The following is a 26,296-nucleotide window of genomic DNA, read 5'->3' as shown; positions in this document are numbered from 1 at the left end:
TGTGGTAAATTACTGTTGGACCAGTTTGGTTAAAACCAATGATCTTGCCTGCCACCTTCACCAGACTACTCAACCTGTTCTTGTTTGACACACTCGGATTACCGTACCAAGCTACATGCAAAAAGATAAAACAGATTCAATGAATCTAATCTATGTCATCATAGAGGTTCAAACCTGAAGCGATCTCAGTTTCCTTAGAAAAAACTATATTTGAGCATTGTTTTTATTTATTTTATTTTATTTTATTTATACCTTTATTTTACCAGGAAAACCTCTTGAGATTTGTAATCTCTTGTTTTAAGTGACCTAAGTAAACTAACAATAAACATCATAGACAACATAATAATAAATCAACACTAAACACAGTTAAATGTATTTAGTTTTCAATAATGTTTAGATACATACTGTAAAATCTTTTAAAAAATAAACATCTGTGGTGTGTTGTGTCACATCTTAACGAATCACCTATACCAAACTAAAGCTATAGTATGTCTCTCTTGTTTCACAGTTGCTTGGTGTGGCTTTCCTCGGAATCGGATTGTGGGCATGGAGTGAGAAGGTAAGAGAAATCCAGTGGATCTAATGCATAATCCATAAAGGTCATATTTATTTGATAGGAATATTAATGTACATGTGAGGATGAGATGTCACGTGTTCTTGACATTAAATACTGTATGAGATGCAGCATTGGTTTCTTCAGAGTAAGGTTATTTTTAGTATCACTGACATCATTTATATATATATATGTATGTATGTATGTATGTATGTATGCATGTATGTATATTTAATTAAAAAATATCTCTATCTCTCTCTCTCTCTCTCTCTCTCTCTCTGTATATATATATATATATATATATATATATATATATATATATAAAATTTTCTTTTCAGCTTAGTCCCTTTATTCATCACGGGTCACCACAGCTGACAGCTAACAACATTTTGGTTGTTAATGTTCTTTTTATATATATTTTTTAAATTTATTTATTACACTTATTTTAATACATCAAGTTACATAAATTAAAATACGAAAACTTGCTTTGGCAGTAACTGAAATAAAATATTATTATTATTATTATTGTTATTATTATTTATTCATTCATTCATTTTCTTTTCGGCTTAGTCCCTTTATTAATCCGGGGTTGCCACAGCGGAATGAACCGGCAACTTATCCAGCCTGTTTTTACGCAGCGGATGCCCTTCCAGCCGCAACCAATCTCTGGGAAACATCCATACACACTCACACTTATACACTACGGACAATTTAGCCTTCCCAATTCACCTGTACCGCATGTCATTGGACTGTGGGGGAAACCGGAGCACCCAGAGGAAACCCACGCGAATGCAGGGAGAACATGCAAACTCCACACAGAAACGCCAACTGACCCAGCCGAGGGTCGAACCAGCGACCTTCTTGCTGTGTGGCGACAGCACTACCTACTGCGCCACTGCGTCGCCCCTATTATTATTATTATTATTTATTATTATTATTCATATATTCATTCATTCATTTTCTTTTCGGCTTTGTCCCTTTATTAATCAGGGGTCACCACAGCTGTGGAATGAACCGCCAACTTATCCAGCATATGTTTTACGCAGCAGATGCCCTTCCAGCTGCAACCCATCACTGGGAAACATCCATACTCATTCACTACAGAGAATTTAGCTTACCCAATTCACCTATACCATGTCTTTGGACTTGTAGGGGGGAACTGGAGAACCCGGAGAAAACCCACAAACACGGGGAGAACATGCAAACTTCACACAGAAATGCCAACTGGCCCAGATTATTATTATTATTTTTATTATTATTATTATAGCATTCATATTATTTAGATTTTGAATGTTCCCTATAGTTTTTATTTTATTTTATTTGATTTTATTTTATTTTATTTTATTTTATTTTATTTTATTTTATTTTATTTTATTTTATTTTATTTGATTTTATTTTATTTTATTTTATTTTATTTTATTTTATTTTAGTACATCAACTTACATAATAACATGTTATTTCAGTTATTTATTATTATGATTTTACACACAAAATTAATTTTTTAGCAGTTTCATGTTTTGTGATTCTGTTATATAAATATATATGAAACACGTGTATATCATATGTGTGTCTGTGCACAGTTGGTGATTGTTGACGCTTTATTTTGTCACTTCTGTAAAGTCTGCATTCATAATGAAACGCTTGTAAATATTTATATCTGTTATAGCAATGATAATATTTGAAATAAAATTGTCAATGTTCCAGGAAGAAGTTTCAGGAATTGATCTGCTGTGTGTGTGTGTGTGTGCGTGCATGCGTGTGTGCGTGTGTGTGTTTATCAGGGAGTTCTCTCCAATATCTCCTCCATCACGGATCTGGGTGGATTTGACCCAGTGTGGTTGTTTTTGGTGGTTGGAGGGGTGATGTTTATCCTGGGTTTTGCTGGCTGTATCGGAGCCTTGAGGGAAAACACCTTCCTGCTTAAATTTGTAAGTTTTGATTCTTATTTGCAGTATTTTGCAATTTTTTTGCAAAATAAAAGAGCAGGTCATGAGGTATTTAAAGTCTCCACAACAGAATTACATGCACCTAAAGTCTGAAAATATTGTAATTATCTCTGAATGTGCATTTGATATTAGAATCATGTGTTGTGTTGGACAGTGACTAATATCCAACGTTGAGTCAACACCTTAAACCAATGTCCTATTGACGTCAAATACTAAAATTTATTTATCAAGTATGGTAACCAAACGTCAACCCGATTTTCATTTCTAAACAAAATGCAATGTCCTACGACGTTGGGGTACAACGTCAATCTGACATCATGTTGATGTCCTGTGCCTTCTGGGAAGCTGCCACAAATTGTTACTTTTAACATTAAATAAATGTTTCAACCAAAGTAACTAAATTGAATTAAGACTAAAATTAAATTTACATTTAATAAAACGATTATGATATGTAATCAGATTACAGTTATTAGGCATTAACTAAGAAATTACAGCAACATTTTAATTAATATTTTAGCATGTCTTAGTCCAAATTAACTTTATAATATTAATTCGTACTATTATAATAAAGGTCTTAAGCCTGTTTTTTGTATTAAAGCAGCTGAAGCTACATAAACATTATAGGAATACAGCTGACGATGCACTGAGGTAAAATAGAGTTACAATACATTTAAATCAGTGTCCTAACAACATGCGACGTAGCATGCGATAAAAGGTTTCTTGTTCCATGTTAAAAGGAGTTTTTGTCCTAACCGTCTGCGACAGCGATGTGCGATCTATTTTACAAATGCTTTCTATTTCCGTGAGGGCGCAGCAAAACAACAGCATAAGCTACTATGACAATGATCACCTCAGGTACTGATTATGGGCTTTATTCAGTATTAAATGCTCCCATTGGGAGTTTGAACACCCACCTTCTGTGACATTTATTGCCATACAACTGAAGAAGCAGCAGCAGATAGTTCACCTCAGATCTTGAAAATAAAATAACTAGCAAAAACATGTTTGAAAATGAAAGTCAGAACTGCGACTCCAACAACATCCGTCACTCAGTAGCCTGTTAATAATGTTAAAGAGGATTAATATGTTTTAATTATAATAAAAGCATTTACTCTTTCATTGCGAGTGCAGTGGCTGATATTTAATTGTTTCTGTTATTTCTCTTTTGGCATAGACGGACAAATTGCTTGTCGCTCTAATATTGTCGCATGTTGTTAAGACACTGTGTAAAAATTATTGCACATTAAATCTGAGATTTTCATACGTTACAAAATAAATTTGACCTTAACGTCGTGTCCAGTGGTGTTGTCCTTACAATACGCACGTACACTCAGTATGCTTACTTTTTTCCACGAGCGGTTTGGGTATTACCACTTCTGAGGATCAATAACTGCATATACCCTCAGTATACTCACTTATTTTCCTGATTAAACTTCTCTAATTTTAGTGAATTATTTTAAATTCCTACTTAAAAATGTATATGTGTGCAAATGTATATACATTTTTCTTTGTTTACCCAAAAATTATCTGTTCCTGATCCACCCACATTTGTCTTAATCGTGCCTATACCGCTACAGGGACGACACTATATACATATATATACATACATATATATACATATATATATATATATATATATATATATATATGTATACATATATATATACATATACACATATATACATATACACATATATACATATATATATATATATATATATATATATATATATATATATATATATATATATATATATATATATATATATATATATATATATATACACACTTAAAACGATGAGGCAAAGACTACTCATAAATCGTGTAACAATATGTGATTTAATAGGGTAACTACTAGTATATAATAGCGAGAACAGAAGACAAACTCCTAATAGTTTGGTTTAAAACAAGCATGCACGAATGTGACAATCAAAAATAATGGCTGATTGATGTTTAAAGGAACCTATTAAATATAAAGTAATAAGCCAGTAAAGAAAGTAAGTAAAAAGGCTGTCTTTCCATGGATGCACAGGCCCTATTGAGTTAACTTAAATAAAAGTTAACTAAATTGTTGAAACTATCTTGATTGACTCTTTTTTTCAGTATTAAAATTATTGTATAAGCTACATACTGTATAAAGCCAATTGCCAAGGCTAGCTTATATATAATATAAAGCTAACGAATCAAACATTGACTTTCGTCATTTCTTTGCCTACTTTCATTTTAAAATTTGGGTCGGGTGTAATAGTACACCACCTTTTTTTTTTTTTTAGGATTACACCACTGGTTGTGTCGGTCGTATTGGCAAACTGCTTGCGAAACTTTCATCTGTAAAAAAAAATTGGGTTCAATTCAGGGGTTTTTTTGCATTCGAAAAAGCACTTTGAGATGTGTTTTGACAATTCAGAGCCACCATACAAAGCAAAATAACGAATGCCGTCACTTGACCAGCACAGATCACTTGATGACAAACACGGTGCATAAATTAATATAAAGACAGAATGTGGCGGATGAAAAAAATACATATGAAAATTTCAGTACAAGTGTTTTTTTTCCCTACCAGTTTTCTGTGTTTCTGGGGATAATCTTCTTCCTGGAGCTCACCGCCGGTATCCTGGCCTTCGTCTTTAAAGACTGGATTAAAGACCAGCTCAACTTTTTCATCAACAACAACATCCGAGCCTACAGAGACGACATCGATTTGCAGAACCTCATCGACTTCACTCAGGAATATGTAAGACACGTGTTCATGCCTCAAACACTAAGAAAGCGAAAATAGGGAAAGCTGCAAATGAGATGAAAGAAATGAAGGGATTAAAAAAAGGCCAAAGTCAGTTTATATCCAGCACATGTCCTGACAGAAGTGCAGATCTCAGAGCGCTAGCGTGACTCTTTATCCACCGTCAGCACTCACTGAAATCCCTCGCCGCTCGCTTTTACTGGGCTTTCAGTGCACGTTTTAGAAGAGTGAGCTGTCAGATTTAGATTTTGTTTGCTGCCAGTTATTAAAACACTTGACATTTAGTTTACTGGGTCACGCTCAGGAAAAGCCACTTTTGGGACAGGAAGGTGTTATTTTGCGAAGGCTTTCGTTTTAAAACATTACTGCTGAACTGTAAGAAATACAATATTCACAGCACTGTTCATCAATATGTCCAGAGACATTAAAGGGTTAGTTCACGCAAAAATACAAAGGCTGCTCCCTAACATTCGACTAGTCGAAAGTCATCCAGGGGTGCGTTTCCAAAAACCATTGCTTAGTGTTGGGCAGTAGTGTCGCTACATCTGGTATTAAAAAGGCCTGGAAATAGTAATCAAGTTCTTGATAACAATACAGTTTAAAGTCATGTGCAAACACTTGATGGACTACAGGACCTTATGTGCACTGACAGTACTTTCAATATAAAAGCTGAATATAACGTAAACCCATAAAATGCAATAGTCAGCTATGCCAGCTTAAAAAATTTACATCTTATCACAGGTTATATTCAGTTCAGCTTCATGTTAAAGGGATAGTTCACCCGAAAATGAAAATTCTGTCATCATTTACTGAGTTTTTTTCTTTCTTCTGTTTAACACAAAGGAAGATATTTTGAAGAATGTTGGAAACAAAACAGCCATTGACTTCCATAGTATTTTTTGGTCTGGCTATGGATGCCAATGACGGCTTTTTTTTCAACATTCTTCATCTTGTTAAAATAAAATAAAATAAAATAAAATAAAATAAAATAAAATAAAATAAAATAAAATAAAATAAAATTAAAAAACATAAAATAAAAAACATAAAATATAAAATAAAATAATATGAAATAAAAACCGTATAAAATAAAAAATATATCATATATAAATAAATAAACATGTTGTTGTATTCATAAAACATTTGAACCATTTGAGTGTGAGTAAAGGGTATGGAAACCTTTTATTTTTGCGTCAACGATTGCAATTGTAAACTGACACACAAATGACACTGTTTCCTGAGCAAAAGCCTACTGACACAGCTTTTTCGCTAGCTTTTTTGCTCGGTGCAGCAGATCTGTTTCCAGCAGATGACTATCCTCGGGACAGATTTAATTAGATATCAGAGTCAGGCAGATGCTGTCATGTTATTTCCTTGCTGACGGTGCATGATCAAGACGACAGAAGCAGTAAAGCTCTGTTCTTCAGTCTCAAATACAGCTATAATGGGAAAAACGGGGGATTTTGGCTTTCTTTTCGTACAGTAGCTCTCTGTGACATTGATGTCTATTAAAAAGAATATAATCCAATGCATCAGTGCGCAAATATTCCCAATTATTGCAATTTTGCTTCGATTTTAAGATGTATCGTAATTGCTTGCACAATTTTGTGGTTCGTTCAGTGGGAATGTTGTGGGGCGTTTGGAGCAGACGACTGGAACCTCAACATATACTTCAACTGCACAGACAGCAACCCTAGCCGAGAGAAATGTGGCGTCCCCTTCTCCTGCTGCACCAAAGACCCCGCGGTAAGTCTATATGACCCTCATACATTTTAGTTTTGCATTTTTAACATATTTTTTATAATGAAATTTCAGTTTATGTCTACATTTAATCATTTAGCAGACGCTTTTGTCCAAAGCAAGCTGCATACAACTGAGGAGGCATTCAGCAATTCAAGAAGAAGAGACAAAAAAACACAAGAAGTGCTAATTATACACAGGAAATATTGATGCTTGGAGAATTAAGTGCTAGAGTAAGCAGGGGGAGTGTTTATTTATTTAAATTGTTTTGTTTTTAAGAGTGCTTCTACAGGTTTTTTTTACTTAATCCATCTTACACGGCCAAATAAAGCAGCAAATACGGTGTTTTCTTTACTCAATACTTCTTTACTCATTAAATCTTTTGGATAAATGTGGCATCAGTTTAATATTTGTCTTATGGAAAGTGACAGTTTTGGGCACGCGAGATAATAAAAACAAAACAAAAATAAAAATAATAGCTCACTTTAGACGGTTCACTGTTAATGTATTCAATTCAATTCAATTCAATTCACCTTTATTTGTATAGCGCTTATACAATGTAGATTGTGTCAAAGCAGCTTCACATAAAAGGTCACAGTAAATAGGAACAGTGTAGTTCAGTTTGTAGTGTTCAAGTTCAGTTCAGTTCAGCTCAGTTCAGTGTGGTTTAATAATCACCACTGAGAGTCCAAATACTGAAGAGCAAATCCAACGATGCGCAGCTCTACAGATCCCGAACCATGCAAGCCAGTGGTGACAGCGGAGAGGGAAAAAAACTTCACTAATTGGCGAAAGTGAAGAAAAAAAACCTTGAGAGAAACCAGACTTAGTTAGGCACGACTATTTTAATTTCTCCGCTGGCCAAACGTCATGTGCAGAGCTGCAGTCTCAGCGGCGGAGGCTGGAAGATGGCCTCAGCGAAGACTCTTCTGTCCCTGGAGCGTCACAGGAATCAGTCTCATGTTCTCCACTCCTCCATGACCACCACAGTAGCTGCTCAGGATACGGCCTGGTCCAGGATATGGAAACCTTTGGTTCATCTCGTCGTTGGTCTTGGATCGAATGTATGCAGCTCTATATCTTTTAATCCATGTTAAATCGATATTTGTTTACTCCTTTTTCTATTTAAGGATGACAGTGCAGAAATACTCCTTACCTGAATTCATTTGAAATCTTTATGCTTAATCACAATCCTTCAAAACAATGTGCTTTTTATAAGAAATAGTATAATTAAGTATAGTATGGTCACTTTTTACGAATGTCGATTCATTTAAATATATCTATTATGCTCATTGTTACTCATATTTTATGAGATTTTAAAGTAGATACATCATTTGCATGGCACCTGTTGGTTTGATAGTTCATTCTTATTCTAAATATGCCTAACAATGTTATTTTTGGGATAGAAAATGAACTTTTAATCAATATTTTAATATTAAATATAGAAATATGTCGGTGCCAATAGCCTAATGGTTAAGTGTGCTGATATGTAGCACCATGGTGCTCACGGCGACCGGAGTTCGATTCCCATCTCGAGGCCCTTTGCTGACCGTTCCGCTCTCTCTGCTCCCAATACTTTCCTGTCTGTAACTTTCACTATCTTATCCAAATTAAAGGTGAAAATAATTATAATAGAAATAAATAAGTATAATACATCTTGATTCAGTTGTATCTTTAGTAATTTGACTAATGCTTTGTAGCACTTTAACTGAAGATTTCTGACCCCAGTAGTTAAAATGTTGAAAAAGTGCCAATAATGAAACCAATTTAAATGAGTTGCAACAGTATCGTCGTCATACTCAGATAACCCCCGTCATCTAGCTCTTACTAAAGGAAATGCAGTTTTTTTTTCTGAGCTTAATTTGTATGCCAGTGTTTTCCTGATTTAATAAGACGCTGAAAGCTGGAGAGAAAAGTCTGAACAATAGGTGACAAAGAGCCAAACAAAAGAGCACTATAAAACAGGATTTGGACTACGTGAACAGAGTAAAAATAACATTTCACAGACAATAAACAAGCACTGGGAGCACAGTAAATGGCAAACAGGAGGAGTTATGGCCAGTTACTGTATGAGCTCTTGACTCATAGCAGATAAATATCATTGACGTTAATTCAGTTTTGAGCTCTTCTGTGACAGTAGTCAGTGATAAAAATGTAACATTTTGTAAATGTTTAATAATGAATTTGCTAGTGTGATTTTGTTGTCCATATTTATGGTGGTATAATATCATTTTTTGCTTGTTTTGTAATTTTTCCTTGTCAAAAAAGAGGCTAATTTAATAATAAATAAATGACATCTCCACTCCCTTCTAATTTAATAAATAAATAATGGGCAAACGAATAAAAAAGGCAGCAGCGTGTTTTCCAGAATTGATTTGAAAGAGGAACCGATATTTAGGAAACTAAGTTTAAAGGATATAAACACTGTGTTGCTGGTCTGTAAGGAGGAAGGATTATTTTAAAAAGTGACTTGGTTTTTCAATTTTCGGTCTTTATCTGGTCACTTCCCCCACACTGGACTGTCAGAGCACTGCTGACAGGCTATACTGTTGTTAATTATATTAATGTGTTGTTTTGCAGGAGGATGTCATCAACACACAGTGTGGATATGATGTGCGCGCAAAACCGGTCAGTTTCTGTCCTCTGCACTTCACCTCTTGAAGACAGTATATCATATCATATATACATACACATATAATCAATGTTGGGTTAATAAAAAAAGTAATATATTACAATTTTAAACCCATCTTACTCTTAAAAAAATGCAATAACACATACTTTCACATTGCTTTCCATAAAAAGTATCTAAGTAACATTGTTTAGTTGCTTTTTTCTGAATTAAGATTGTAATATATTACTTTTTTCCCCAGCATTGCATATAATAGAACACTGAAACTAAAGGCTGCTTTGATTTGCTTGTATGTATGAATAAATAAAAGAAGAGAGCTGTTTTTCTTTTAAAGAACACATATAAAATACCTCACATACACTCACTGGCCACTTTAATAGGTACACCTGTCCAACTGTTTCGTAAATGCAAATTTCTAATCAGCCAATCACATGGCAGCAGCTCAATGCATTTAGGCATGTAGACATGGTCAAGACGATCTGCTACAGTTCAAATCGAGCATCAAAATGGGAAGAAAGGTGATTTAAGTGACTTTGAATGTGGCATGGTTGATAGTGCCAGACAGGCTGGTGTGAGTATTTCAGAAACTGCTGATCTACTGGGACTTTCACACACAACCATCTTTAGGGTTAATAGAGAATGGTCCGATAAAAAGAAAATATCCAGTGAGCAGCAGTTCTGTTGGCGCAAATGCCTTGTTGATGTCAGAGGTCAGAGGAGAATGGCCAGACTGGCTCCAGCTGATAGAAAGGCAACAGTAACTAAAATAACCACTCGTTACAACGCAGAACAGCATCTCTGAACACACAACACGTCCAACCTTGAGGTGGATGGGCTACAGCAGCAGAAGACCCCACCGGGTGCCACTCATGTCAGCTAAGAACAGGAAACTGAGGCTACAATTCACACAGGATCACCAAAATTGGACAATAGAAGATTGAAAAACGTTGCCTGGTCTGATGAGTCTCAATTTCTGCTGCTACATTCGGATGGTCGGGTCAGAATTTGGCATCAACAATATGAAAGCATGGATCCATCCTGCCTTGTATCAACAGTTCAGGCTGCTGCTGGTGGTGTAATGGTGTGGGGGATGGATTCTTGGCACACTTTGGGCCCATCAGTACCAATTGAGCATCGAGTCAACACCACAGCCTACCTGAGTATTGTTGCTGACCATGTCCTTAATGACAACAGTATACTCATCTTCTGATGCCTACTTTCAGCAGGATAACCCACCATGTCATAAAGCGCCAATCATCTCAGACTGGTTTCTTGAACATGACAATGAGTTCACTGTACTCAAATGGCCTCCACAGTCACCAGAACTCAATCCAATAGAGCACCTTTGGGATGTGGTGGAACGGGAGATTATGTGCAGCTGACAAATCTGCAGCAACTGCGTGATGCTATCATGTCAATATGGAGCAAAATCTCTGAGGAGATTTATTTCCAGTACCTTGTTGAATCTATGCATGAAGTTCTGAAGACAAAAGGGGGTCCAACCCAGTACTAGTAAAGTGTACCTAATAAAGTGGCCAGTAAGTGTAAAATAGCCTATATAATAAAATGACATAAATATTTTATATGAACAGTTTATATTACCATTTGTTTCATGTGTATTACTGATTGGTTAGTTCTAGTCACATGACTATGCATTTGCATAAATGCTGACCTCATTTATTCATCATTAGGATGCAGAACAGAAGACTTACATCCATGTGAAAGGTTGTGTGCCGCAGTTTGAGAAGTGGCTGCAGGACAACCTGACGGTGGTGGCCGGGATATTTATAGGAATAGCTCTGCTGCAGGTCAGAAGATCAGCTTCATCCAATCTTTAAAGGCTCTTCACATCATGGACAGTCACTATAAAGACAGCAATAAAGAGATCATTATGAATGTAAAACCATAGCAGAGCTCAGACTAAAGCTATAATGACAACAAAATCAATGCATCACTTTTTAAAAGTAACTCATGGTTGTTCATGGTGTGGACGGGCCTTTATTGACTGTATCTGCTGTGTTTATACTTCACGTTTTTCTCTGTCTTTTCCACAGATCTTTGGAATATGCCTTGCACAGAATTTAGTTAGTGATATTGAGGCCGTGAGAGCCAGCTGGTAAGAGCAAACGCATGCAAACTCTCCGGTTCCGCTCTACTTTTGCATTCTGTCACCGCACACTGCTTTCTCTTTCACCCCAGAGCTTATTCATAATGACCGGCTGCTTTAATGCTGTTAATGACTGTGTGTTTCTGGAGTCTACTCACAACTTCAAAAAAAAAACAGCCCTAGTTTCAGCTTTTACTTCAAGAAGCGCCATCTTGTGGACAAAACCAAAACAATTAGGCTATGTTTGCTCAACTTTCATCTACACATGTCTAATTTAAAATATGAATTTAAATCAAAACATTTAATTTGAATGATTATTATAATCATTAACAAAGCTGGTAAAACGTTCGGAATACTTATTATTTTTTAGAGCTTACCATGGGTGCATTTTTAGTGAAAATACAGTAAAAAAAGATCATATTGCGAAATATTATCTCAGTTTAAAGATAGTACTTCTTTAATGTAAAGTAACTATTACATTATTTAAATCAATTTATTCTTCTGATGATTTAAACTTAATTATCAGCATAATTACTCGAGTTTTTAATGTCCAGTTTTCTGAATTGATTCTAATATGCTGATTTTCTGCTTAGTTATTATTGGTATTAAATTATATTCATATTTGCATTGATTTATTTAGCGCTAGCACAATTTATTTATCAATAATGCTTATTATTGTTATCATCAAATGATTAAAGTCTTTTATGATGCTTCCATTATATAGTTTTTTCTTTAATTGATAAAAAGTTCAAAGGAACACATTTTTTTATATCTATTTAATAATTAGGATTCTGCTATTTAAGAATTATTCAGAGTATATTCACGTTTTCAGTTGTTGTGACTGGAAATCAGGGTTATAACAACAAATATAGATTGTTTTAAAACTCTTTAGAAGTGAAAAAGAGTTGTATTGTGTTGTCTAATGGGGCGTTCACATCGGACGAGCCTTGTGCAAGTAAATCATGCTATTTGCGCATAATTAGATCCTGAAATATTTAAGTTTACTTGCTTGCTTCATTCGCATGTGCAGTTCACTTCATTTGCGCTGGAAATTCACTTCACAAATCACTCCAGTTTCGTTCTTTGATTTCGCCTGGATGATGGCCGCTACTAGAGAAAGCTGCTGATTGGTTAACATGGCAAGAATGTCCACCAAAATTTCGATTTTTCAACTCGAGTGATTTGCACGAATCACCACATGTCATTTTTTGTTTTAAATTTGTAAGAAATGTCGTTACTAGTTCACAGAATAAAACAAAAAATTACATTTTACTCAACTACATGACTACACATCCTGGTCTCGAGCATTAAAGGCACAGTATGTCATTTTCACCACTAGAGGGCGTGTATTCACAACAAACAAAGGCACATTTTGGATGAGCTAAAGCAGGGGTCACCAATCTCGGTCCTGGAGGGCCGGTGTCCCTGCAGGATTTAGCTCCAACTTGCCTCAAGACACCTGCCTGGGTGTTTCAAATATACTTAGGAAGACCTTGATTAGCTTGTTCAGGTGTGTTTGATTAGGGTTGGAGCTAAAATCTGCAGGACACCGGCCCTCCAGGAACAAGTTTGGTGACCACTGAGCTAAAGTATTCAACACTTATTATCCGGGTAGTATGAAGCAGAGTAAGACTTAAAAAAGCGAAACAAGAGAAAAAAAAAATTGCTGATGAGAGACGAACGTGACTAGACACAAAAACAGCAGAGCTTTTATTATGCCTTATTTTATTATGCCTTTGATTATGCTTCTTGTTCATCTGGTGATCATCTGAAGAAAAAGCAGCGCTGTTATAGCAGACTAAATATATTTTAGGCTTCAGTTACTATGTTGCTCTGTGCAGGCTAATAAAACACACAACATTTTAAAGCGTGTTTCGCGGGTTTTCTATAAAACCAAACCTGCAAATCAAGGGAGTGTGACGTCATTAGCATGAACACACAGCACATGCTCCATCTCTACTAGTTAAAACGGCTTTATTTTTCAGGATTTGAACATCCTTCAGAACATCTGGGATGCTGTAAGTAGAGAAGGCAGCAAAATATATAACATTGGATATTTTAATGAAACAAAACATACATATTGTGCCTTTAAATCAGCACGTTAGTATGATTTCTGAGGGCTCACGTGACACTGGAGTAAGCTTTGGATCACAAATCTAAAAGATACTTTAAGCATCGGAAATATTGATTCTTTCTAGGGGTGGGCGGTACACTGGTGTGACATTGCGCAACAACATGGATTTTCTAATACCGTCAATACCGTAATAAATCAATTATGTGCCTTGAACGGCTGCATTTACATCAATAATTGCTCATTCTAAATAATAAGGCATTACATTTTCTTCAAACGTTTAGTTGTGGTCTGAATACATGTCCTTATACTACAGGGCTCGAAATTGCGACCATTTTGGTCACATGTGCGCCCGAAATTTAATCTATGCGCCCTCATAATATATTTGGGAGCATTTGTGCGACTGAATATAATGGTTGTAGTGCGACCTGATTTGATTTTCTCTAAAAACTTGCTGAATCGCTCTACCCTGCTGCTGTATTGCTTCATATTAGCTGTCAGTCACTCAACGCTTCCCGCTGTCAGATAACAGGGAGCTTTTGTTACCGCAGGAAATGCAAACGGCTGAAGAGTGAAAAGTGCACAGGTTTGCAAACCTCACCTAAAGTTTTATATAATAAAAATGGTGCAGATGACAGCGATCATAACATGAGGTAAATGTTGATCCACCAGCTGAAATCAATCGAGTGTTTTCGGAGAAGGTGCCCGAATCTCGTTGCATTGCATTCACCGCGTGTTCAGCGCAAATGTCCGCTAAATGTAAAATCAGCTCATGACGAGACATTTAAAGAGTGATAGAAGTGAGACTTTCTTTTGTCCGTTCTTCCTTGAGATGTATATTATTTTGCTATTTAAAGTAATACCATGATATTATACCGTCACCGTTCAAAAGATGAAAAATACCGTGATATTAAATTTAGGTCATATCGCCCACCCCTAATTCTTTCTAATTGTTGAGCAGAAGTGTAGTGTGTTTTCTTCAGAGTACAGTGTTGTTGTTTTCAGTAAGTGTGTTGTTCACTCACGCAGACACAGTGGTTCTCCTCGTCCAATCATGATCACACGGAAAGGGCTGCACAATTCTGAAACACAAAAGTGATATGCATTATTATTATTATTGAGGATTGCGATGACAATATTTCGTACGATATAACATGTCTGTAGAAAATGCTATTGTTTTTAGCTATGTTTTTATATCATTCATTTATTTAATGGTGTATATATTTATATACTCACCTTCGGGGCACTCCAGCCAATAGCAGAACAGCAACTACTGGGGAGGCGGGGATAAAGATAGTAATGATGACCCATCTGATTGGTAACATTTAGATAAACAACCAATGCATAAAATAAATGTCATTTGTCACGTCTGCGATACATACAGTTAAAGTCTAATTATTAGATTAATAAAGAATTATTGTTGGTTCCTTTTTCAAATATTTCCCAAATGATGTTTAACAGAGCAAGGAATTTTTCACAGTATTTCCTATAATATTTTTTCTTCTGGAGAAAGTCTTATTTGTTTTATTTCAGCTAGAATAAAAGACGTTTTTAATTTTTTAAAATCCATTTGAAGGTCAATATTTTTATATTTTATGTGTGAAAAATTATGCAGGAGGGCTAATAATTCTGACTTTAACTGTGTTATTATTATTGCGAGAAGGGTAATTTTGCGGTGTATTGTGCAGCCCTCCTCACGCGCCTCACCTCACGCTTCACTTCTCCTCCTCATGCTCCATCAGGGTGCCTCCCCTCTCGTACGTCGTCCGCCGCCCCCCGTCCCACTCCAGCAAGAAAGCCTGAGAGCGCTGTCCTGAGGGTGAGGGTCAGTGTGTGTGTCCATCAGATCCAGTCACTGTGTGTGTTTTCCTCACATCGCTCCAGTCACTCCCTCCCACATTCATTCATTCATCAGGGCTGCAGTTCAGTTACACATTCGCATGGTTCAGCATCTTCACCTGCCTGAAGCTCTCAGACTTCAACATATAACAATTGCCCAAGAACGTAAATGTACCCAAATTAACCCAAAGACGTGTATTCGAGCAAATTTTTTTGAGCAATCAGCACCATCAGAAGGAAGCTTTTACATTTAGCAGAAAAAGCATCTATTTAAAGCTACAGAGTGGAAAATATTCAGAAATATATTATAAATATTCAATATATTCTAAAATATTATTATATTGGGTGGCGCAGTGGCAAGAAGGTTGCTGGTTCAAGCCTCGGCTGAGTCAGTTGGCATTTCTGTGTGGAGTTTGCATGTTCTCACCATGTTGGTGTGGGTTTCCTCCGGGTGCTCAGGTTTCCCCCACAGTCCAAACATATGCGCTATAGGTGAGTTGGGTAAGCTAAATTATCTGTAGTGTATGTGTGTGAATGAGTGTGTATGGGTGTTTCCTAGTGATGGGTTGCAGCTGGAAGGACATCCGCTGTGTAAAACATATGCTGGATAAGTTGGCGGTTCATTCCGCTGTGGCGACCCCTGATTAATAAAGGGACTAAGCCGAAAAGAAAATGAATGAATGAATATTATTATATTTTTAAATGTGAAAATTAAAGATTTGATTTCAAGGAAGGAAAATGGTTTTAACTACAATAGCCACGAATGCTGTTAGATAATAACATGTAAAGGCACATTTGTGACCTTGTACCCCAAAAAAAGGGATAGTTTTAAGCTTCAGGCCCCGTTTACAGTTTTAAAACAGCGTTTTAGTACAAAAACGATCTACGCCAGTGTGATCTGGCGTTTCACATAGTGTTTCTGAAAAGATCTCCATCCACACTACACCACTGAAAACGCACATCACGTGACCGCACACACACTCTGGTATGCGCTGCGGCGTATGCAAACGTCTAAGCTCCAGGCAATCAACGGGTGCTTTGAGCACAGAACCCCAGGTGAGAGCAGCGCACGTCAGACAGCTCATCAAGGATATATTGTTGGATCTCACCTTATTATAGTTGTTAAACGTGGTATTTAATTCATCTTGTCTCCATCTAACAACTCTTCGGTCTTTGGAATCTATTACTAGTTCTCTGTAACGTTTTGGCTGAGCAAAAAGATAAGTTAATATATTAAATTATGTAACCACGTACACTGATTCTGCATATTGACTGATTGCTTGCCTTTATTTCATTTATATTCTTTTCTGCTTAGTCCCTTTATTAATTCGGGGTCGCCACAGCGGAATGAACCGCCAACTTATCCAGCACATGTTTTACACAGCGGATGCCCTTCCAGCCGCAACCCATCTCAGGGAAACACATACACACTCATACATAGGGACAATTTAGTCTTCCCAATTCACCTGTGCCGCATGTATTTGGACTGTTGGGGAAACCGGAGCACCCGGAGGAAACCCACGCGAAGGCAGGGAGAACATACAAACACACAGAAACGCCAACTGACCCAGCCGAGGCTCGCACCAGCGACCTTCTTGCTGTGAGGCGACAGCACTACCTACTGCGCCACTGCCTCGCCCCGCCTTTATTGCCTATATTGTATAAACTTACTGTACGTTATACTTTTATAATGGCTATTATTGATTATTAAAACTGATGTTCAGCAAAAGACACCGCGTATGTTTCGTATTTTTCAATGAAAATGAGAGGCAGTTCTGTTATAGGCTCCATTTTGTTATAAATATGCATACAGTGAAGATGACGCTCATATAAATATGTAGCTACACGACACATCAACAATTTTAGTGTCTGTTAAGTTCATATTAAAGTAAAATTAGGCAGTTCCTCATATCATGTTTTCATTTTATTATTAAGAAAGTGAAACAACGTAGCCAGAGTAATATGAATGAGGTTATAAAGTACACTGTTCCCTTTGAAGATTTACCCGACGTGATTTCTGTATCAAACTTGCAAAGTCTGAACTTACAAGGAGAGGATGCAAGACTGAACTGTGTTCTTAATACTGAAGAAAAAGCCCCAATCAGATGGGCGAATGTCTGCAACCACGTCTCCGTTTTCCACCGTCCACACTGACATGGAGCAGCAGTGTTTTAAAACCAAAAACAACCTCTTCAGCGTGTCCAAGCTCAATTTTCGGCACTCAAAAACTCTGGGGTAGTGTGGATGGAAGGCGTAACCGTACCAAAACGTATGCATTTTAAAACTAAAACGTATTAGTGTAAACGGGGCCTTAAAGGGACAGTACACCCAAAAGTTCCGTCACCATTCACTTACCTTTTACTTGTTTCCACCTGTTACTGTGTCATCGCTTTCTTCTGTTTAGCACAAAAGAAGATAATTTGAAAAATGTTGGAAAAAATTGGGATTAATTTTGCATGGGCTTACTGTTAAAGTCTTTGATGAATTTTTGTCCCTCAGAGCTGAAGTGCAGGAGGAGATGAGTGAATGCGAGCGACTCTCAGTGTGTGACGGTGTTCATCTGAAGCTGTTTTTCCCTCCTCTGACTCCTCTAGTGTTGTTTCGTGCTGTTTCTTTCATCCGTCCCTCATCAGTTGTATTCTCTGTAGCTCAGCATCGTGTCTCTAATGCACAGAAATGAATGAAGTGACTGGAGGAGATGCCGGCTGCTGATGAAGCCTGATTTTGACCTGTCTTTATGCTTTTATGTCTTTCTCTCATGCAGTTTGTTCACATGAAGTGGCAGCTATTCCGTCAGACACTCGCAGGTAATTCTGATATTATGCAGCACATTAAGAGGCCAGCATGTTTACTGAATTTAACCTTAGATTTTCAAGTGACAAAACCTTTTTTTAGCATCATAGAAATCATTAAGAACATTTTACTAATAGTTTTTTTTTTTTGTTTATATTTTATTTGAGAATTCTTCTTTAAGGAAATATGTTTACAAATATATATTTATTTATTTATATTTACATTTTTAGATATTTAATTTTTACATCAAGTTAAACTTAGTGAAAATGAACTGAAATGGGTGGCATGGTGGGTAGCACAATCGCCTGACAGCAAAAAGGTCGCTGGTTCGAGCCTCGGCTGGGTCAGTTGGCATTTCTGTGGGGAGTTTGCATGTTCTCCCTGTGTTTGTGTGGGTTTCCTCCGGGTCCTTTAGTTTCCCCCACAATTCATAGACATGCAGTACAGGTGAATTGGGAAGGCTAAATTGTCCGTAGTGTATGTGTGTGAATGAGTGTGTATGGGTGTTTGGGAGTTTGCGGTTCATTCCGCTGTGGCGACCCCAGATTAATAAAGGGACAAAGCCGAAAAGAAAATGAATAAATGAATGAACTAAGTTGAATAAAAAAAATATATATATAATATGATAATGTATATATTTTATTTCAGGTAACATCTTATGTAACAAAAAAATAATAAAAAGATATAGACAGACAGACAGATAGAAAGATAGACAGACAGACAGACAGACAGACAGACAGACAGACAGACAGATAGATAGATAGATAGATAGATAGATAGATAGATAGATAGATAGATAGATAGATAGATAGATAGATAGATAGATAGATCACCAACTTATCCAGCATATGTTTTACGCAGCAGATGCCCTTCTAGCTGTAACCCAGTACTGGGAAACACCCATAAACTCTTGCATTCACACACATACACCATGGCCAATTTAGCTTATTCAATTCACCTGTACCGCATGTCTGTGGACTGTGGGGGAAACTCGAGCACCCGGAGGAAACCCACGCCAACACGGGGAGAACATGCACACAGAACTCCACACAGAAATGCCAACTGACCCAGCTGGGGCTCGAACCAGCAACCTTCTTGCTGTGAGGTAATCGTGCTACCCACTGTACCACTGTGACGCCAATTTTATTTACATTTGAACAAGAAAAATCAGTCAGAATTTTAATTATATATACATACATACATACATACATACATACATACATACATACATACATACATACATACATACATACATACATACATACATACATACATACATACATACATACATACATACATACATACATACATACATACTTTGTATCATAATTGTTGTGAACTAGATGCATTATACTTACAGCCCTGAACACTTACCAAGTAAGGTACCAAGTAAAGAATGAATGAATGTTTTTTTAAGAAGTGCATTTCCAAATAGATATATATAATTTTAAATATAATTTTTTTTTTATGAATGTATATTTGTATATTTAAATGTTTAGTTATTTAATTTTTACATCAAGTGAAAATGTGAAATATTTAATTGGAAAATTGCTGAAATCGTAAGTTGAAAGTTTGTATGTTATTTTATTATTTACATACAGTAATATAATAATATATTTATTTTATTTCAGGTAACTTAATTTAAATATCAAAAAATCATAAAAAGATTGTTGTAACAACCCCTGGGCAATCTAGGGGAGTGGAGTTGCACACTTAACCAAGGATCTGGTTAAAACAAACACTCAAAGAGAACTGTACTCAAAGTAACAACCACTATATTCAACAACCACAAGTAACAACCACTATATAGTCAAGCTCAGAATTACTCGTATCTCTGGCAAATTCTGACTTAAAGTGCACTTATGATGAACTTTTGGAAGCTGTTAGAACAGAACTGTGTGTAGGTATAGTGTGTCCACGCATGCTATAACGGCATTGTGTGTGACTCATCATTGCAGAAAGGCTTGAATTAACTCTACAACAAATATATCAAATCAAATAACCGTTGGGAAAGTTCTTACTGTAGTAAGGGAGATCTGCTTCAGCCTTGTCTGTCACTGTGCTGCTTATCTATGTGAAGACTACACACATCAGAACAATACAGAGAGATCTATATGGCTCTGACACGCACGTGGGAACGATGAACGGGGAGAACTAGCTCATTTGCATTAAAGGCACAGGCAATGAAAACAGCTACATTGTCCTAACAGCTCAAATTTCCCAGATTCAGGAAGCTATAATAAATAATCTGATGGGTGTTTTGAGCTGAAACTTTACAGACACATCCTGGAGACACAAAAAGTTAAATCTTAAAATGGGAGTGAAATAGACCATTTCAATGTGGTGATGCCATTGGCCCATGAACATTTCCTGCTTATCAAACTATTCCATAACTGTAACAAGAGGCAATTCAATCATAACTCCATGGTAAAACAGCTATCATAACATTATTTATCAATATGGGGCTCTTTTTCAGATTGTCGGAAGCTATAGAAATTAAGTGAAGTTTAGTTATAAACAAATTTCGAGAGGATCACATGCTTATGATTGCTAGCGGCTGGATCAGCATTATCCAATTCTCAATGCACCAATCAGACGACTTCTAAGCTACTACAAATACCCTGGGTTACGTACCACCGCTATCTTCATTTTGAAGAATCCCCCCATCCACCCCTACTCCTCCTTCTTCCTAGATGGGTGACACGGTGGCCCAGTGCTTAGCACTGTTGCCTCACAGCAAGAATGTCTCTGGTTCCAGGCTTTACCAAACCAGCAGACATTTCTGTGCAGAGTTTGCATTTTCTCCCCTTGCTTACGTGGGTTTCCCGGTTTCCTCCCACCGTCCAAAAAACATGCAACATAAGTCAATTGACTAATCCAAACCGGCACTATAGACATGCTCCTAGTAAATGGTTATCTCTCAAGAGCAATCACTGGCTGTTCATTGGTTATTACAGCGGGGGAGTTCTCGAGATCTACCTGAGCTCAAACTCCCTTCTCACCTTGCAACGGGAGGGAGCCCCGGGCTCGAGGATCTTATGAGCTCAGGGCTCTCTCCCGGGACAGCATACCAAACAAGCTTATAATCAATCATCAGCTAAGTGTGAACTCTTGAAACATGTAAAACCGGAAATACGTTGGGACCATTGTTTTTGTTTACATCCCCTTAAAATGTTGTATAGGTGCCCTTTAAAGTCAGCAAGTTTTTTTGTTTGTTTTTTTTTAAGGGAAATGACACGAGGCCAAAAGTTAACACGGTAATGTAAAAGAGGCATCATTGTGGAAAAACAATTATTAATATAAACAAGTCATATTTCTCAGCTTTTATTTATTATAATTAGCAAGAAGCTACAGACAACATTTAAGATCAATATTAGAGATCGTTTTAGTTAGCTAGAATAATTGGTGTGAACTAGATGCATTGTACTTACAGCCCTGAACACTGTCTTACAATAATGAATGTTATTTTGTGTGCAAACAGGCCGACGGCAGCATGAGGACGGTAGCGGATGATGAACACAAGATGCCAAGAGCAGTGATCGTGTGTGTGTGTGTGTGTGTGTGTGTGTTTTACATCTGTACATAGAGCTCTTTTTCTAGGGTGTTTTATGTGTCAAACAGCCTGTGTCATAAATGTGAGAAAAGCTTTGTGTGTCCACAGAGGCTACACTGACAGAAGATCCTCCATCATCTGCTGCGCTGAAAACAAAAAGCATCGCTCAAAACGTTTCCAGTCACTTTCAAAAATTATATATACATAAAAACTAATAAATTAACTCATAATTGAAATTGCACTTGGAAATTTACATCCCTTCTGCTGCCTTAAGCTTTTTTTTTCTTTTTATTTTAAAGTAAAAGTCCTTTTAGTGCAATTACAAACCTTTTATTAAAAACCCTTCCTAAACCAGAGCATATTCCTCCATAACCTAACCATATTTTGTTGGTGTATTGATTAGCATTGTAGTTTTGCTACAAATATCATTATTAAACTATAGTTTGTGTAGCAAAACCATGGTTAATTTGTGATTCACGTTACCACAGTTCTGGCCTACGAAGATATAAACATCCAAAGCTTGCAGTTTGTCACTTCCTCCTAAATGGACCGACGGTTTTATTCACGTCACCATTTACTTCAGTTTCTCATCAAATCTCCTGACCAATCAAATGCTCTCTAGTGCCTGACATGCCCCGCCCCCTTCAAGATGCTTCTCATTTGATGCGCTCGAGCTCAACCAAAACAAAACGCTATTGGCTGTTTTTAAAAGGGGGAGGGGCTACTCTATGCACCGCCTTCTCTTTACGGCAAAAATCACGTCAACCATCGAATTAAAATGCACATTTCAAAGCACTTCACAGGACCTTTAACACCTTTAGATATTTGATCATGTTTACTTCGCTCTAAATTGTAGTAACGCAGTAGAGAGGATTAATTCATTGTTTAAATTTCGTAAAATAATTGACAGACTTTGAGAAATGATGCCATGTTTCATATTAAAATAACAAAGTATAAACAGTATATTCTTCATGGTTTTGATTGTTGAAACGATTGAATTTTTTTCTTTCTTAGCTGAAAAACAAACGTTCAACGCGATTCATTTCTTTGTCTGCGTGGTTCAAGTGACCCAATTCAGATTATTTTCTCTCATGTGGTACAGATAGCATATGGCTCATGTACATGCAAGCAGGACAAAAAAAAAATCACATGGATTACTATTTAGTCAAGTCAGATTCAGGCCTTGTTCATATCATGTGGAAATGTATCTGATATGAATCAGATCTGCGTTCTCGTGTCTGAAGTGTAAGCAGGTAGATCGGATTTTCACCTATCAATGCGAGTTGCGTATCATTAAAAACCATAGCTTTCTTTTCACAACAGACTTCAGCAGAGTCCCAAGCCTTAAATCTCATATACTAGAACAAAAAAGCTTTTATATTGTCATGTTGCACAAGTATTTAAAGGTGCAGTATGTAAGTTTGACACCCAGTGGTTAAACCAGGTATTGCACTCCTGGATCAAAACAAACACAACCGCATGTTGCCAGATTGAGGACAGGAGCGAGGGATTTAAACATTGTTCTAAGTAAAAGTAGTGGCACCCGATAGAAGGAATATTCTCTATATTAAATGGAGTTTTTGTTCTAACCAACACCTCGAATTGATATTTTAGAAATGGCTTCTATATCTCACAGGTGAACAACAGAAAACTATGATCACCTCAGGTAAACCTCATGTGCTTTATTCAGCACATTTATTAAATAGATTATAAACCTTACCATTACAAGAGTGAGTGCATATTCTGTGCTTCTGAATGGCTGTGTTTAAATTTCTGTCGTGTTTCGTCTGGTGCAAACAGCCAAATTGCTCATCACTGCGTATCTCGTCACGAAGCGTGTTGTTAGGCCACTGGGTTACAATCTAACCTGTTTACCTAATGTTTACACTCTTAATATTTATATCATTTGCTAATTAACAACCTCATGTGGAACTCTGAATCTGCGTCTCATTTCAGAGTCTGCTACTGTCCACCGGAGGTCACATTTCAGTCACAGGCGCATGCTTTGAGAGCCTTTATGAATGAATGAATGAAATATGCTGTTTTCCACCAAGGCAACCCGGGGTGCTGAAATATAATTGGCTAAACTGGCACTTGGCAGGTTAAAATAACCAAAACAAAGACAGCGCTCCACCACGGAAAACACATTTACAAAGCAGAATATCTGACTGCAGCATTGTTTTCAGATAAACAAGAATGTTCACTTGGCATGTTTCTTAAATGTCTGCAAATATATTTAGGTATTTTTAGGCTTTAGAAGAGTCAGAAACTTACATACAGCACCTTTAAGCATGTTAACGAGAGCGCAACATCCGCCCCATTAGCAATATAAACTAATATAAAACTGTTGCATACATCATGTGCATAATTCACACCATGAACTTTACATTAAGATGCCTACTGGTTTTAAAAAGCCTAGATTAAAAGAAGATGGTCAAATGAGGACTTTTCTGCCATAAACTATATTAAAATGACTGGTCAAATAGAATAAAAAATTAACCCTGTGAACAGATTAAATACAGGAATGGAGAAAATTTTTATTATCAGCTGTTAGTCAGCGCCCGCTCTTTTTTTTCCTGGTCATTGCGTCTTGTCATTGTGTACAGTGTAAATGCAGACAATCGGATATGAGTCACATTTAAAAGATAAGGCAGGAAAAAAAATTAGATTAAGTCACAAAATCAGAATTGACCATCAAGAACTCCAATGTAAAAGCAGCCAATGAGAATCGATTAAAATGAATAAATCAATACTATATGTGATGGTGGATTATCTGCAGTTTGGTCTCTGTCTGGCAATCTGTGCGTCTTGCGTTTCTCTCATGTGTTTGGTTTGTATTGATTTGATCCTGTCAACACTGACTCATTTATGCACTCAAGTTTGGTCGCATTTCACATCTATAGAATCAATTAGCCATCTTGCAGTTTACGTTCACTAAAGCAGTCAGGAAGGTTTCATTGTATTTTACTTTTTGTAAAATGTTGCACTAACAGATTAGCTCCCACATGAAAAGATACTATAGTAATTCATAGTACATACCACAGTGTTTTTGACTATATTGTACTATTACTGTACACTTCTGACAAAAGTCTTGTCGCCTATCCAAGTTTTAGGAACAACAAATAATAATTTGACTTCCAGTTGATCATTTGGTATCAGAAGTGGCTTATCTGAAAAGCAAAGGCCTCTAGATTACGCTTATTATACCTAAATAAAACATGATCATGTCTTGATTTTTAATTATTTAATCAGAACAGTAAAGTCTGACTTTGATTAGACAAAAGTCTTGTCACTGAACAGAAATAATGTCCTGTATAGAATATAAAGTCATGATGCAGTGGAAACAGAATGAATATTGTGTCTGACTCCATCATGAGCTTGGAGGACTGCATCCATACATCTCTGCAATGACTCAAATCACTGATTAATAAAGTCATCTGGAATGGCAAAGAAAGCGTTCTTGCAGGACTCCCAGAGTTCATCAAGATTCTTTGGATTCATCTTCAATGCCTCCTCCTTCATCTTACCCCAGACATGCTCAATAATGTTCATGTCTGGTGACTGGGCTGGTCAATCCTGGAGCACCTTGACCTTCTTTGCTTTCAGGAACTTTGATGTGGAGGCTGAAGTATGAGAAGGAGCGCTATCCTGCTGAAGAATTTGCCCTCTCCTGTGGTTTGTAATGTAATGGGCAGCACAAATGTCTTGATTCCTCAGGCTGTTGATGTTGCCATCCACTCTGCAGATCTCTCACACACCCCCATACTGACTATAACCCCAAACCATGATTTTTCCTTCACCAAACTTGACTGATTTCTGTAAGAATATTGAGTCCATGCAGGTTCCAATAGGTCTTCTGCAGTATCAGTAATGATTGGGATGCAGCTCAACAGATTCAACCTTCTGCCACTTCTCCAAATGATCAACTAGAAGTTATTATTTGTTGCTCTTACAACTGGGGTCGACGACAAGACTTTTGTCAGGTAGTGTATCTATTATAGCATTTACAACAACTTTGTTAATGAATGCTACAGTAGTGAACTGATAAACTGCAGTATGTCTTAGTTTTTACTACAGTAAACTGGTGTATTGTGGTATAATATACCCCATAGTACTGTGTCGTTTGGATATATTACTATAGTTGTTGTGTTACTGTAGAATTACCACAACAGATTAATTCAGGTACTTTACTATAGCATGGTTGAAAAACACTAGTACTTACTATAAATTACTATAGTATATATTCTTTTCATTTGGGCGATCCAAGAAAGTTTCTTATTCAGATGTTTATCTTTCACAAGCGGTTTCTGGTTAAATGAAAAATGTAC

At 36.7% G+C, this 26,296-nt stretch overlaps 1 protein-coding gene across 2 annotated transcripts in view; it reads left to right on the top strand.

Annotated features, from left to right (window-relative positions):
• Window positions 1–25,160, top strand: part of tspan5a (tetraspanin 5a) — a 42,356-nt gene extending 17,196 nt beyond the window's left edge. The window contains exons 2-11 of one of the 2 annotated variants that reach the window (XM_056462407.1): window positions 509–559; window positions 2,335–2,481; window positions 5,063–5,233; window positions 6,857–6,982; window positions 9,557–9,604; window positions 11,297–11,413; window positions 11,660–11,721; window positions 15,526–15,602; window positions 18,387–18,429; window positions 21,897–25,160. In XM_056462407.1, coding sequence (XP_056318382.1) covers window positions 509–559; window positions 2,335–2,481; window positions 5,063–5,233; window positions 6,857–6,982; window positions 9,557–9,604; window positions 11,297–11,413; window positions 11,660–11,721; window positions 15,526–15,586 — 783 coding nt within the window. In that variant the 3' untranslated portion in view covers window positions 15,587–15,602; window positions 18,387–18,429; window positions 21,897–25,160. The remainder of the gene's footprint in view (window positions 1–508; window positions 560–2,334; window positions 2,482–5,062; window positions 5,234–6,856; window positions 6,983–9,556; window positions 9,605–11,296; window positions 11,414–11,659; window positions 11,722–15,525; window positions 15,603–18,386; window positions 18,430–21,896) is intronic. The other variant, XM_056462408.1, reaches the window with a different exon arrangement.
• The last annotated feature ends 1,136 nt before the right edge of the window (window positions 25,161–26,296 follow it).

The sequence above is a fragment of the Danio aesculapii genome, chromosome 7, assembly GCF_903798145.1.
Source record: "Danio aesculapii chromosome 7, fDanAes4.1, whole genome shotgun sequence".
NCBI classification, from domain to species: Eukaryota; Metazoa; Chordata; class Actinopteri; order Cypriniformes; family Danionidae; genus Danio; species Danio aesculapii.
The sequence above is the reverse complement of the archived record's forward strand: the minus strand, read 5'-3'. Positions and strand labels throughout refer to the sequence as shown.